The 16,746-nt window shown below is 38.2% G+C and overlaps 1 protein-coding gene across 3 annotated transcripts in view; it reads left to right on the forward strand.

The window, feature by feature from the left end:
* Nucleotides 1-219: 219 nt before the first annotated feature.
* The window catches only part of NCAM2 (neural cell adhesion molecule 2), a 301,945-nt gene continuing 285,418 nt past the window's right edge, over nt 220-16,746 (forward strand). For 2 of the 3 annotated variants that reach the window (XM_060770486.2, XM_060770485.2), the window contains exon 1: nt 220-756. In XM_060770486.2, coding sequence (XP_060626469.2) covers nt 705-756 — 52 coding nt within the window. In that variant the 5' untranslated portion in view covers nt 220-704. The remainder of the gene's footprint in view (nt 757-16,746) is intronic. The other variant, XM_060770484.2, reaches the window with a different exon arrangement.

Below are 16,746 nucleotides of genomic sequence, written 5' to 3' on the forward strand. Positions count from 1 at the left end.
ATCGAAGCCTCGAGGCGGAAGGTGGGGAAAAGCACAAGCATCCATTTCCCCACCTTCAGCAAACTTCTCCTTTTTTATCTTTGGCTCTCCCCACGCCCAGCTTTCCAAGGGCTCTTTAGGCAGCCAGGAAGCAGGTGCCCTCCCTCCTCCTCCTCTTCCTCCTCCTCCTCCTCCTCTTTTGGCTTGAAAACCCAAAAAGCGAGGCAAAGGGAGCCCATTCCAGCTCTGGATGTGAAAGGAAAGTCTCTCCGCATCTGAGGGAAGAAGAGAGGCGGAGGGATCTCTCTCGCGCGCCTTGCCTCTCGTGGATCCGAGCAGCTCCAGCCAAAAACGTGCCGCTGTTCTCTGGCGGAGGGATCCTTCGCCTCGCTTCATGTGTGGCGCGGCTCCTCCTTCGCTCACTCGCGCTCTCTCTCGCTCTCTCCTGCTCGCTGCTGCCTCCTAGATATAGCCAGGCGCGGAGAGGCGCTTGCAGTCATTGGTGAGCGGCGCTGCTCGAGAGCTGGAGTTTTCTTTTCCCCTGGCTGTCTCTCTCGCTCTCTCTCTCGCTCTCTCTCTCCCGCTCGCTCGCTTTTCTCCTTCGCCTGGGTCTGGTCTCTGACAGGAAGGGCTGAGAGGCAAAGTCGAAGCGGCCGGAGCTGGCTTTTCCCAGCGCTCCGCACCCTCTGAACTTGGGAACTGTCCACCGGCGAAAGCTCCTGAAAATGACCCTGCTGGCCATCTACCTGCTGGGATTGTTCCTCGGGAGCGGGCAAGGTAGGAAGGCGTGGAGCCATCCCGTTGAGCCTCCAGCTCTGCCCCCAGCCAGGCAGCAACCTCGTCCTTGGAAAGCCAAGCAAAGGATTCCCTCTCTCCCTCCCACCCACCCACCCACCAAAGAATAGAATACATCCCTCCAACTAATTGACACCTGAGGTGGCATTTTACCTGCTCATTAGCCTCCCTCTTCAGGAAGGAAGATCCTCAGGAGGAAAACTGAAAATTGGGATATATATATATATATATATATATATGGAAAAGAGAAGGGTGAAGAATTGGGGTTTTAATTTTTTAAATTATTATTATTATCAACTATAGTCCTTCTGGTCTTTCCCTCTGGCTTTCCCCCCCATAATGCAGCAAAAAGGGTTGAATGAAAAAAACCTTTCTGAATGTATTAGCATATATATATATATATATATATATATATATGAATGAAAACGTGAGGTTAATGTATGTCATAATTTCCCCTATCCTGTTCAATGTCTTTTCCTTCTGGGATCCCTTGAAGGAGGCTTTTCATTGATTTCCTTCTGAATTTCCCATCTGCAGATAACAGTGTCGGTTACGGCACATCTGTGTATATCTAGAGGTATGCATCCAGCGGTTTTGATGCAAGAGAGCATATGCACAGCCTTGGGAAGGGAAAAGGAAATGCCTGGCAGCTGTAGGAGAAGTGGGTTACACCTGGGGGTCTGCCTTGTGTAGGATGCATTGAAATGCAGGGTTGCTGTGAGTTTTCCTGGGCCGAAATGCAGATTTTTTGGTCACACTTCTCTTCAAACAGAGACTTGCTTGTGCCTTAGGATGGGCAATTTACTCCCAGGTTACTTCAGGATGCTGCTGGTGTTTGGGGCAGCCTTGAACTGTGTGACACACTGACAGAACCTCTTTGTGCAAATTAATTGTGGCCTTTCAAACTGTTCAGACAAGTTTTTGGCATGACTTAAAGTCTCGGCCGAAATTGTTTAGAGGAACGCTTTCCATTCCCTTTGGATGGATGGGAGTATATCATTGCAACTCCTTAGGTTGGAATTTAGATATTTTACAAAGCAGGAGTAAAGGAAGAGCAGAAGACAGGAATATATTGCATTTTATATGTATACAATGCATATTTTAACAGGAATCCAGCACACACAATCTCAGCTGGCGTTGCTTTTGGTCTTGATCCCCCATTTGAAAGGCTGTTCTCTTTACTGTGTCCTTCTGTCCAGCAGGGGGTGATAGGGTTCCACTGAAATATCTCTGTTTGTTAATTTCTCTCTATGGGGAAAGACAGCCCCCCTTTCTTTTTAACACAGAGTGAGTTTGTCTTCTATCATTCTTCAAGCACAGCTTGACATTTTGGATGTGACTTCTTCAGTCTTCTGTTTTCATCTCCCAGCCCCACCTACACCAAGGAGCTGAGCCCACATAATAGGATGTAAATGAGATGCACAGGCCATTTTTCTGCCTCTCTTCACTTCAAGCACAGTAATTGAAAATGAAGATAGCATTGTATTTTTTTAACAAAAACAAACCCCACAGTCTTATAAAATAACTATGTGCAAGCCGTTGCACATATTTGAGTCAGGAATATAAAAGGCATTTAGAATGTTATCACACAGAATTACTGCATAAATAATTTTTTTTAAAGATATAAGTCACTGGATGCTACTGTTTCATGCAGAAATATATCTGTGGGTTTTTTTTTTTAAAAAAAGCATATGTTCTGAAGGAAATACATAATTTGGGAGAGCCCTGAGGATTTTCAGCAGAGCAACAGATAGGTTTGAGAGGCAGGGTACTGGAGGGGACTCATGTACAGACATAATATCTGCTCAGTGTGGTTGTTTGTGGGTGATGTTGCCAAATAATAGATTTCAAGTCTAAAGATATAGCCATGTTCATCTGGAATATCAGTATGCAAAGGGGTCTTGTAGCATCTTATAGACTGAAAAATAGAAGTTAGTAGCATATACTTTTGTAGATTAAGTGGGCTTCCTCAGAAAAAAAGTGTTACATTCTTTGCTGAAACAGTCCATCCTTGAATATACTTGTTGCAAACAACATATTATTTATTTGTCTCACAAATTCCTTTCTTTATGTCTTGAAAACTCAGAGATCGAACTAGATGATATTCCTTCAGTAAGGACCATGTCTTTAGATCAGATTGTATTTTGTGGCTTTAGTATGAAGAACTATGGAAAGGGATTGTGTATTTATTGGCATTGGGAGGTCTTTTGAACATGCAAGAGAATGACATCATGCAAGACAGCCCATTTTCTAGGTCTAGAAATTCACACAGGTATCTTAAATGTGCCTCCATGTGCATCTCCAGTCAAAGTGATGCTGCTCACCCAGGCTCATAAAAACAATATATCTTTCTATTGTATAATATTTAGGACCTTTGTTAGTTGTATCAAGTGGTCTAAAGCTATACAAGTTCATGAAAAACTATGAAATTGAAAAGATGGTAGATGTCTTAGCTAACTAAAGGACAAGAAGGATAGGGCAGCATTATGCAGTAGCACGCAATGCATGAATGTTGGCAAATAAAGAACCAAATAATAAATTGGACATAAAAGTGGAAGGCAAGAATCTGAGAAAATTTCCAGAGGAAAGGAAACATAATAATTCTTTGGAAGTGCTATAAAACTGAGGAGAGAGGCTATACTCTCATCTGAACTCTTGCAATCTTGTTTCTACCCTATTTTTCATTTTCCTTCTGACAGTATTTGAAAAAGTGGGAGCATATGGGAGGTGCAAATAAAATAGGCAGTAATCACTAGGTTCATTGACTTTCACTATACAAACCCCCAAGGTTCAGATTTTATGCTGACAATATAGTTGCTATGGACTTTATGAAGCATGGTTGAAGCTTATTCCTTTGGAAGTGTTGCATTGTTAGGCTGGTGAAAGGAGGATGTATTTCTTTTTAAGCAGTCATACCCTTTGGAGCTTCCACAGTTAGTTGCTCAAAATGACAGAAGTGGGAAAATTGGCAGGCCTAAGTGCCATATCAATGGTCTAATTGGATGAGGGCGCTCAATGTTCCCACTTCAAAGTTGCATTGGAGATGAACAAATGTCATTCTATGTGAAATGGTTCTATTATGTGTAACCTAAAATATGTTTAGAAGACATGTGAGGAGAGTGATTGGTAGCGCCTGAAGGCCAACATTTAGTTGGAAGCTTGATGCTCTTACTACATACATGTGTTTAAAAATGCACACTGCAGAAGAAATTTAACCAGTTTGAATCTTATGAGGTTTGATTAATTGAAGATTAATGAATTGCACTTTAGGTGTCATGATGCTCTTTTTTATGTATCTTTGCAAGTTTGCGTCATGTATAATACATACAAATACAAATAAATACAAATTTCCATACAACTGTGATGTATAAATGCAGGAAATTTTGATATCATTGCCTTGTTAAGATTGATATATGAAGATCTACCTTGGTATGAGTATTGTAGCTCTTCGGAGGTTCTTCTTTTATCTGTCCCTGAAATATACAAGTTGGATTGCAAGAAATCCAGGTGTTATATGTCAGCAGAATATTTTCAAGTGTGAACAAGTGTCATTCTTTTACATTAGAATAAGACTACAAACATTCAGGAGGCCATTTTCTCCCATTTAAATGACATCCAAAATAAATAACATTGTTACAGATAACAATATTGTTGACCTCATTAAATTTCATGTGACTGCCTCTTCCACTTTTGTCTCTTAAAAAAAAGTTTCTACTCCAGCTTCATTTGCTTTTTGTGCCCAACTGATTGGCAAAACACAGCCACACAGCCTGAAATTTTCTCAGGCCTTTTATTTTTGCCTCATTATATTTCTCTAAAATAGTATCACAGGCTAATATCTTTCTACACTCCTTCCTGAAAAGAGCATTGGGCTGTGTTGAAAGGTAATTATGGAGGATCATAATGTGCCAAGTGAAGAGTACTCTTTTGGCTGGAAATAAGAACATCATGCCCTATTAAAACCCAACACACAAACACTAAGGAAGTGTTTACTGTGTGTTGGAGGAAGGGCAAATGAAGGCTGCATTCAGTAGCAAAAGGGATTAAAAAACCCAAAACCTAAACACATACACGTGTTTTCATGCTATTGTGCCATCACTCCAAAAGTAAAAAAAAAGAACATATCTAGATATGTTTTTTTAATAGTGTAAATTATTACAGTTTAGTTATTGGAATCAACTTTGAAAATAGCTTCAATGGGTACAAAACAATATGCATATCTTATTCATAGGATGAGATTTTAGGACATTCATTCTGTATTGTTTTTTTTCTGATGAGAGCCTGTGTGGAGTTTATATATTGACTTACAATATCTATCTATCTATCTATCTATCTATCTATCTATCTATCTATCTATCTATAAATGCTCTGTACATAATGAGTACCTTAAAAACAAAAGAACCAATGAACCAAATCACACCAAATTTGGCAACAAAACGTCTCACAACACAAGGAGTGACCATCACTCAAAAAATATGATTTTGTCATTTGGGAGTTGTAGTTGCTGGGATTTATAGTTCACTTACAATCAAAGAGCATTCTGAACTCCATCAACAATGGAATTGAATCAAACTTGGCACACAGAACTCCCATAACCAACAGAAAATACTGGAAGGGTTTGGTGAGTTTGGGAGTTGTAGTTCACCTACATCCAGAGAGCACTATGGACTCAAACAATGATGGATCTGGACCAAACTTGGCACAAGCACTCAATACGCCCAAATATGAACAAAGATGGCGTTTGGGGGAAATAGACCTTGACATTTGGGAGTTGTAGTCACTGGGATTCACAGTTCACCTACAATCAAAGAGCATTCTGAACCCCATGAACGACAGAATCAGGGCAAACTTCCCATACTGAACCCCCATGACCAACAGAAAATACTTAAGGCCATCCAGTCCAACTCCCTTCATCAGGGCAAGAAAATGTAATCAAAGTCCTCCTGACAAAGAGCCATCCAGCCATAGATATAGATAGATAGATATTATTCACACACACAGAGAGAGAGATATAGTATCATAGATTTGAAAGGGACCCTTCAAGAAGGACAATGATATCTTGCATGTTCCAGAGTAGGCAAACCAGACACTCTCCACATCAACACTGACAAAGAAACAGCAAGAAATACTGTTTACCCACAAGCAGAAAGACATTACATATATTAGAAACCAAAACTTTCTCATTACTTTATTTTCCAGATCAACAGACTAGGCCACAGCAACAGGAAGGAAGGAGAGAAGAATGGAGAGAGGAAAAAAGGGAAGGAATGAAGGAGGGAAAGGGGGAGGGAAGGGAAGAGAGAAGAAGAGAGGGAAGGAAAGAAAGATGTACCGAAGGAAGGAAGAAGAGAAAGAAGAAAGGAATGAAAAAGGGAAGGAAAGAGGTAAGAAGGAAGGAGAAAAGGAAATAAAAAGTGAAAGAAGGAAGGAAATGGGGAGGGAAGAAAGGAGACAAAGGAAGAAGTAGAGGAAGGGGAAGGGAAGGAAGGAATGAGAGAAGGAAGGATGAAAACAGAGCGAAAGAAGGAATGAAAGAAATAAAGAGGTAGAGAAGGAAGAAAGGAGAGGAAGGGGAAGGGGTAGAAAAAGGGGGAAGGAATAGGTAGGTACCTCTCTTTCATAATAGTCCAGATATCTACCTCTACTTCGAAAAGTCTTACTATAGGCCACAGCAATGCATGGCAGGGCACAGCTAGTACCTGATATAAGGATATTTTTTCTGCAAAATTTGTCTCAGTTTGCAAGCCCGATGGTTCATATTTAAGCCATAGTTTTTTTTTCAATATTAACTTGTTTAACCACTTCACCCCAAATTTCTTAAGAGTTTTCATTACAATTGGAAGCACTGTATGAAGATGTGGGTGAGGGAATTCTTTGCGGTGGAACCATACGTAGTTGTGGAATGACCTCCCCTTGGAGGCCTGACTGACATCAAGTTTTGGGACCAGGTTATTTATTTGTTTATTTATTTGCTTCATTTCTACCCCGCCTTTCTCACCCAAAGGGACTCAAGGCGACTTACAATTCAATGCCGGTAAAAACCACTACTAACAATAAAAATTAAACAGTTAAAATGATTAACATTAAGCAATAATAAAATACACCAGTATACAATTTTTTTTTAAAAAACATATAAAGTACATAGTTCAATTCGTCCATAACCCTACTCATAATCCTTAATCCAGACCCACAGCCAAGGGGCCTCCATGGAGAAGGCCCTGTCTCTCATTTTGGAGTTGACTTTTATCCAAATCTATCCACATACATGGAGCCCCTGGTGGCACAGTGTGTTAAACCACTGAGCTGCTGAACTTGCTTATTGAAAGGTCACAGGTTCGAAAGCGGAGAGCGGCATGAACTCCCACTGCTAGCCCCAGCTACTGCCAACCTAGCAGTTTGAAAACATGCAAACGTGAGTAGATCAATAGGTACCACACCGGCGGGAAGGTAATGGTGCTCCATGCAGTCATGCTGGCCACATGACCTTGTCTATGGACAATGCCAGCTCTTTAATTTAGAAATGGAGATGAGCACCAACCCCCAGGGTCGGACACAACTGGACTTAATGTCAGGGGAAAACCTTTACCTATCCACAAATATGGTTTGTATTATTTTTACTGTTTCAGATTTTAATTTTTTTTAATGATTGTATATAGTACAACCCTTGTATCCATGGGGAAGGTTAATTAATGTCTTTTCTAGGCATTTTCGAAGTACTCTAGGACAACTCTATTGTATTGTTGGGGCAATATTTCACTCTTTCCATTTTGCAAGATAGATAAGTGTTTTTAGCAGATATGGCAAAATGTAAGTATAGTCATGATTATGACTGGAAGTGATGATGATGATGATGATGATGGTGATAGTTAGATGTTAATGCCATAGTGATTGGTTACAATAATATTATATTGTTCCCAATGTGTTCAGTTATATGTAAAAGCAGAAGCTGATAAGCATAGTTTTCTGTAATCGTAAGCAGGCCCTAATTTTCCATTGCATGCACTTGCATATACATAATAATTGGCTGCAGTTAATTTAAGAGTTACTTATATTTTATCACATCCTATTTTACCATGCCAATGTGTGTCCTTGAACAGATTTTATGTCTATTTTATGTGAAGAAATGACATTGGGAGAAATAATGCTCAACTAGGCCTGTACTGCTCCAGTTCAGCTGTCATATATAAATCTCTTGATAGTTAACAACCAGATTTGGGAACATTGACATTTCCAGTACCAATTTGCAAAGTTATTCACTTTCTTGGGCAATTGCCTTTTCTTTGTTGATCTATGAACCACTGTCATCCCACTAATTTGCAGTGATACAGATGTTACACGAAGATTGGAATGAGCCGAATTTAAGTTGAGCTCTCCATCACATTAATTTATATCATCTTCTTTGGAATACACCAGTGAGATGATGTTCAAATGCAGCATATGATCCCGCCAAACTATGTACTGGATTTGTACTCATTAAATTTAAATAATTGTGTTCAGAATCTTCTTACATATTTACAAAAATTAAACAAATATGATTTCTAGGTTTTAAGTATCGTTTTCCCCACGCCTTACAACAACAGAACTTCAGATACTAACATTAGTAGAATTTGTCCAATAGCATTAACTACTATCTACTCCCTATGGCACACACACACATTGAAAGTGATGAGTGTTTTGATACAAATAAGAAAACTTTAATAAATGCATTGTTTTTTAAAAATCATTTTTGTAATATTTTCCTCTATTCCCAAATAAATCTTAATTGGAACCCAAATCTTAATTGGAACACAGCCTTTGTGCTGAGCATGAGAGGTATACATTTTGAAGGATATGTGTGATGCATCCTATACTCTAATAAACTAGTCCTTTGCCTTAATGGGAAAAAAAATCATCTGAAAATACCCAACACTCAGTCCAAGCAATTCTTTATGTTTTTTAAAAAGAAAAAATTGGAAGGATTTTATTGCAAATGTCATTTATACAGTTCTTTCAGTGACCACTTTATTATAATGTGTGTGCATCTTGTTTTGTTCTTGTTCGTGACAGTAAAAATCAATTTCTGTTACAAAAAACTCACAGGACAGAAGTTGTCAGAAACTTTCCTCTCAGGCTGGATCTACACTGCCATATAATCCAGTACCTGATCCCAGATTATCTGCTTTGAACAGAATTATATGAGGTTGCTTCCAGACAGGTCCAAAATGCGGGTTTTCAAACTAGGGCAAAATAATCCTGGAACCTAACAGCACATTCACACATAGACCTGGCAGTTCTGGGAAATGGTCCCCCACAGTCCTCACAGCTTACTTTGAAGTGGATCAAGGTGGAGGCCGGACAGGGGACATCTGACAGAAGTTTTTTTAAAAAATTCTTCCGGAGATGCACTGGACCTCTTCTGTGCACATGCAAATATCTTAATGTACACACACACAATTGTTAATTCAAGCTTTGTTTAATATTATAAAGATCAAAAGAAAGAAATTGTTTCAAAGAGTTCTAGTTGTTTTCCAATTGTGCTTCCCATGAGCTACCTGTGTCTCTGTGCCTCCATGTTTTGACAGGCTGATTAACTGATCAGCTATTTTGAGCTTTTAAAATGTGCACATGTGCTGGAGCAGTCCACACAGGGAAAAGAGAAGGAAAGCATATGTTTTGCATGACTGCAGGGAACTACAGTCATGCAGATATGCTCATTTTTTTTGGGCGGAATTGAGTTTTAAGCACATCTTTTAAACATGTGCTTTTAAGTGTTAACCAGATTCCACCCAAACAATTCTTCCTCTGTACATGACAGGACGTTGCGGACAAGTATACAGATATGGAGTTGTCTGTTCTGCTCCACAGTCGCACAAGGTAGAGGATTCTTTTAGGTAGTGCCATTTTGCCAGGTTGTCTTTTGATCCGCCCACTCCACTTATAAGTCTATTCAGGGACTTCCAAGTTGCCAATTCTTGGTTTGCCCCTGGAGGCAAATCCAATTGGGATTTCCTGGTTTAGATGCCCAGAGAGATACTCTTCCTGTTGCTGGGGGAATGTTAAGTGGAGTGGTGGTTCTCATGAAGCTTTTCCTTGATTTGAGTCTACTGGGAGGAGGCTGATAGCCATGCAGTGGGTGGCTTTCACAGTGTTCAACCTTGTTTCTCTCACACTTAGCAGCAACTTCCCTTCACAATGCCAGCTAGCTTGCAGAGTTTATCAACAGGTGTAGGTTTAAGACATCCTGTGATTATTCTGCATGTTTCATTCAATGCTGTGTTCACCTGCTTGTACCAAACAGTTGATTAAAACAAGGCCAGGGCTGATGTTCTTATTAATTTTGGGTTTGCACTACCATGCACTGCCATTAAGTTTCCACAGGATGTTATTGTGTACAGCTACTTTGTGCTTGGTTTTCATACAGTGTTTCCTAAATGTTAGTGGTCAGTTTAAGGTGACACCAAGAATTTCAGAGTTATACATTTTTTTCCTTGTCAGGAGTGACTTATTGTTGCCAGTCTCGTGTAGTGTATTGAACTGGAGTTGAGTGAAAATGAACCTCAAGAACAAGGAGAAGAACAGTGAAAAAACTTGAACAGGGAATGTAGTCAATTTTCTTTGACTTGAATAAAATTTTGATTTTTTGATTTTTTTAAAAACTGTATCAAAGTGATACTTACTGTAATATTTTTGCCCATTTGTCTTTTGCATGAAACAACCAATGGAGTTGGGATTGTTTTCAGTCCTTTGTTTTCTGCACTTGGTGATATATAGAGTTGTGTATCACAGTCTTAATTATCTCCTCACTGTTAATATATCATTCATTTTGGAAAGCTTTTCAATATGTCTGTGCAACATATTGTTACAAATAAAGTTATCTGAGATTATACTACATAACACTAAGCATTATTGTTGCCACTCTCTCCTCCATTTCTAATTCTGCACACTTCAGTACAAATATGTGAAGACAAAACTAAAGTGTGTACAAGTTATCAAAACTTCCTTTATAAATAAAATGTTCATGCTTATAACAATGTACAACTATCATGAATAGTTAGTATTTAACCAAAATCATAATGGAGTATGTATGTATGTTTGCTTCCTTGTTTTTTGGTGTAGGCATCTATCCTATTCTTTCCATGTTATTTTGGCTTCTAGTACAAAATCAAACATGTGAAAACAAGGAACATATCTACTTCATTAACTGAAGCATATCTGTATTTCACACTTTTTACAAGAAAAACAGTTATAATGCATAAACCAGTAAGGTATCTTGGCACATTCTTCTTTATTGAAGCATGATGTGGTGGAACTGATGTTATGGCATTAGGCTCCAATCCTGAAAACATTTTGCAACTAAACCTGGGATACAAAGGCCCTGTCTTAAATTGCAGCTCATTTGTTACATTTAAAATAAAGAATATGCAATAGTTGTTAGAAACATATAGGCTACACTCTCCCTGAAGTGATACTGCAAGCACAACATGATTGTATTCCTGAAATAAGTGCTGAAATTGATTTAAAAAAAATAATGTATTATGTACTTGGGAAATCTGTACCATACACTGCCATATAATGCAGCTAAACTACATTATGAAAAAAAACTGTATTATATGGCAGTGAAGATAGGGCCTATGTCTTTCATTGTTACAATCTGCATTATGTCCATGGTCATGCTGTCTGAACTCTAGTCTACCTCACTTCTCCCTCTTTCTCAAACATTTCCTCTTCAACCTTCTACCAAAACAAACTCCTATTTTCCAAAGATGGGAGAAAAATGCAAAAGTACCCATTTTTCTCAATCTCAATCTCCCCTTTTAACTTTCTGGAAGCTATACTTGGTTGAGTACATACACAGTGTTGGGCAGTGCCTCAGCTTGATGATTCTATCACAATTGGCAATTCCACTTCTTAATGAATCGAAAACCATGGAGTAGAAATATTAGCACTTTATCAAGAATAATTCTAAAGACTTTTTGGGGAAGTCATTTTAATTAAAGTGACATCAGAATTTATAGGGGTTAGGAAATTTTTTATAAGTATTTAGTCTAGGATTTATTCTGAAGGATATTGTTTCTAGTGAACTTCATGCTTCATTTATGGTAATAGCTTGAGATTTCTTTCTTGATGATGGTGTAGTGTAATAACACCTTTACCATAACTGCAGAGATAACCAGGAAACCCTGATTTGGTACAGAGCAGATTGAAGTGCAGTCATAATGTGTCTGAGTGCTCCTGACTGTTGAACTTTCAAAAATGCTTGTGAGGCCAGCTTCAGAGACTTTTTTTTTGTTTTATATTTGTAACATTTTGTATAATTCACTACCAAGGCCCCAATTTGGCTCAGAGTGCTTGACCAGTTTGACTAGTATGATAGCTATGGTGTTTCTTGGACATGGATGACCTAGATATTTTAGTTCACACTTAATATCATCTTTGGGAGGTTACTGTAATCCATCTACATGCTGTTTGTGGCCGCATATGACATCAGATCATGATATTTAAAGTACTCTTCCATACAGACTTACTGGCCTTTAAGATATTTTTTTAAAGAGAGATTTCCTTTGGTCCTATAATTTGCATACTCTGGGGTTTTCTTTTAGGAATGGTTATATGAATCTCTTTTCTTCAGTCCTTCAAATAACAGCAAACAGGCTTTGGTAATAAAGGAAGCTTTTACTGTTCACATGCTGTTTTTTATTGATGTGCTTTTAAACTGTGTTTCAAATCTGTTGTATTTATTTCTGTTTGAGTTTACTACTGTTGGCCATCTTGAATTGCATTTTTGGCAGAGAGGCAGGATATAAATTCAGTTAAATGAGTTAATGCCCAAATTTTCCCCTTCCTCCTTTCAAATAAAGCTTTATTGTAAAAAATTGTACAGAACAATATTTGTATAGCGTGCTTTACTGGAGACAACGGGGAGCTAGCAAATTAAGATACCATGCTATTACACACTACAGGAGAGACCCTGAAACAAATTTCCAAGCCTGTTCAACACAACTTGCAATTAATTTTAGGTTTGACCCATAGATTGTGTGTGTGTGTGGGGGGGGGGGGGGGGGGGGCTTTCCTTTTTTCTTTGTTTGAAAGATAAGTCCGTGTCCTATATTTGTGCCTAAATACCTACAACACGCCTGACCCTAATTCTGTTACTATAGTTTTATATGATTACCTATCTACTATCCTCACATTAATAAAGTACCCTTTTAAAATTCACTGTCCATACAGTATACACAAATATATGCTCTATTTTTGAAAGCTGTTGTTCAAAAAGGAAGAGGGGCAGAAACTTTAGTTCATTTCAATATGCAATAATTGTTGGTAGATATGCATTGTATAAGAGGAATATTACATAAGTAAGGTAATGAAGAATAAGCCCACTTTTGTAGTTATTGCCTTGGGGGTTAAGGACTACATGAGACGACTTAATAAAAACAGATTTCTTTTTTCTCCCACAAATCTGTTATAGAGCCCGGGGGCATCAAATATGTAATTTTCATAGTTACAATATGCTTATTTGGTATTTTCTCTTGTCTATGTCAAAGTATCCCCTGAAGGAAGGTAAGGCAGGAGTTGCTTTAAAATTTCTGCATTTTCCAAAATCATCGCCATTATTTCAGGGATCAACTTTATGCCCTCTGGTTTTGACTGGCACCTTTGTAGTGGCTAAAAAGGTCCTCTTGCTCTGTATGGTCTGGGTCTTGATACTGTGCTGATTTCATTATTTTATTTTGGAACAGGACTATGAGTAGTTGTAGGAGCAGGTTGAAATATGGGGGATTTAGCCCATCCTCATGAAGAGGAAGTGCTAGATGATGTCATGTTGGTGACTGGTTTTGAGAATTTGAAGAATTGCTAGTTCAGAGACATCAGATCCCCAATAGACCAAGATCTGTGAACACACTGAGTTTATCCCTCCTCAGCAGCCTTGACAGCTGCATTAGCTGTCCCAGAAAACTTTATAGGGTTCATTTCCTCTATTTCCATTGCCACCCAGAGTTCCAATCATTGATGGGCTCTTGTGATAGTCCTTTTCCTTATAGTAGTGCTCTTCATATTTCTCTGTCTTCAGCTACTATAGTGTGAAGAAGAGTTGCTAGGATACAACCTTGAACAATGTGTACAAACAGCCACTAGAACACGGAGTCTCTTATAAACTCACAGATCTAAGGAAAAGTAATCAAGTCATCCCCTACATATCCAGATGTCCTGTCTGAACAACAGAGAAGAATGAGAGCAATTGTCGGTTTCCTTGGTGTACACAATACCTCTCTTTTACTATCTGATGTCATAGTCTGTCTTCAAATTTGTTTTTCATGAACAGAGCTCTACAAAATGTTATCTTGGTGATCCCTGGGAGTATGGGACAAGGCTGGGAAATAAAGTCCCAGAAGAAATATTGATATCTGAGTTTGCCCCAGTTCTCTTCTTCTTTTTTTCCTAAAGGACCACGACATTTCCTTTCTTCCTCCCAGGAGTCCCCTATGTCCCATCCACTTTGTTCCAAAGTCCCTCTGAGCCTAAAGTGAAACTTTGAGATGGGAAGAAGTGATCCAGAAACTTTATTTTTATTTGAACGCCTTTGAGTTGTTTTAGGAGTCAAGTCACAGTGATGTGGAACAAAGAAGCTGGATGAAAAACAATGGTTTGTGGACACATGCTGCAGAAAAAAAAGGATAACAAAAAGAAAAGAAAGAACCCTAAGACAAGGCTGTAGAAAGAACATAGAGGCCTGGGGACAGTGTAGTATTAGAACCAATGCAGTATCGTCATTTGAAGCAAGGGAATAGATGTACTGTCCAACCCCTAACTTGGAAATTCCACAAGATGAAAGTTCTAGTTTCATTGTATACTGGGATCTGGCAGCTCATAGGATGCAATATGGACCAAACATGTCAGTGAGGGAGTTGAGTGCTAAATTTATATGCGAAATAAATATTTAATTTGTAATCTCTATGTGATGGTTTGCTTTTTGTTTTTGTTTTAGTCATTTCTATTTATATTTAAACATATTTTATTCAGTGTTCATGTAAAATAAAACAAATATAGGACTGTAAGTACTAGAATCAACTGGTTTCACATTCAGTAATCATAAGCTGAATCTCTTGCTGCCAGGGGTAGGAAACATGAATTTTGTGGCTTAGTTTATAGTTGCATTACAAGTTAAGCCTGTCTCAGAATGTTCAATATTCAAATCATGTTGCTAGTCATTGAAGCATTTGGACTAGGTGATTTAGTATTAAATGGTTTTGTGCCATTTATGGCAGTTCTGTGTTGTGATTTCAACAGGTGCTAAGCACTTGGATGGATCTTCCTGTAGATTTACATTTGATTTCTGTAACTATTTTTGCTCATAAATTCTGTGTACTTTTGGGATTATGGTACAATACTGTGACTTTTTAAAAGAACCGTGGTATTTTTACAGCAATGTTCTGTGTTGGTATAACCCAATTTTAACATTTCTAGGACTGCTCTGAATAAGCTTCCACTAAAATGGGAAGCTGATAAATAAATCAGAATGCTGCTTCATATATTCTTTGATTTTAATTGGATTTTTTTTCATTTTTGCTTTTGCTTTCTAACACACCAGCAAAATATTAAAATGAATAATTCATCCATATTGTTTCCAGTGTTCCTTGAAACCCATATTTTCACTCATGCTCGTATATGCCTCATGAAATGAAACATAGGATCTGAGGACTAAGCACAAACTGAAAATTTAATATAATTAACATTAACTAGTAATTCATCAAATGTAAAAAAAATGGCAATAAAAAGCATACGTACTTCTTTCTACACAGTCTGTTTGAACACCCGTGGGTCTTTATATAAAGTTTTCATAGCCTGCATCACAGAGACCTGATGCCTATTGATTTGGATTTGGCACATTGTAAAAATGCTCATTCAAACTTGAGTATGTCATGTTTGGATCTGCCTATCCCTGTACCATTAGATATCTTTTAGATGCATTTAAAAATCCAAATAAACAGATTTCCTTATAGTGCACTCCTGAGGAGCAGGGCTTTTGGATGATATAAGAGACAGGGCCTACAGTTGCAAAATGAGGACTGGAGGGGCTCTTATATCTTTAAACATGTTGTATAAGAAAGAACTTTAGCGGGTCTTCATTGTTTCCAGGTTGCATGACCAGCCAACCTGGAAAAAAAGTAGCTGTTTCATCAGGTCATTAATGGTATAGGAGCTATCTCCACATTTCAGTTTGGCTACCCTTTAAGGTCCCTTTAATGTAGTGGTTCTCAACCTGTGGGTCCCCTGGTGTTTTGTACTGCAACTTCTAGTAATCCCAACCTGTTTACCAGCTGTTAGGATTTCTAGGAATTTAAGACCAAAACATCTGGGGACTCACAGGTTGAGAATCACTGGTTATACAGAAGTGGGAATTTCAACAAATGTTACTTGTGTGACAGGCAGTACTTCTTGAAATTCCCACTTTTGTTCGGCCACAGGAACCCTGTCCCTTATTTATCTTGACAAGTCTGAAATTGGGAAAGGAAGTCTCAGACATTAGTAATGGTTTAAAATTATCTTGAAGAAATACTATTTTAAATGATGGGGTGTCTTACTATTATCTTACAAACATGTCTTTTCTTGCAGTAGTGGATGTTCTTAATACAATTAGATGCCAGAAATGCTAATGGTGCATAAAAAGTTTGTAATTTCATCTATGAATATCCCATCATATACATGACATATTAAAGAAATTAGTTTGAAGCTGAACAATTTACCCCAATCCTTACAGAGAATTTGAACTGATTACACTTTATTTATTTACTGTATTTGTACACCGCCTTTCTCAGCCTTTCAGCGACTCACTGGTCAGAATCTGAAACCTGATTTTTCTGTCCAATCTTATGCAATGTTGGGATATTTTCTGAAGCCTTATGCAGTGGGAGATGTATCTTCCACAGGGTGTAGTTTATTCAATATAACATTTTAATGATAAACAATGCATTCTGTCCCAGTAAAGACATC

The sequence above is a fragment of the Anolis sagrei genome, chromosome 3 (genome assembly GCF_037176765.1).
Source record: "Anolis sagrei isolate rAnoSag1 chromosome 3, rAnoSag1.mat, whole genome shotgun sequence".
NCBI lineage: Eukaryota > Metazoa > Chordata > Lepidosauria > Squamata > Dactyloidae > Anolis > Anolis sagrei.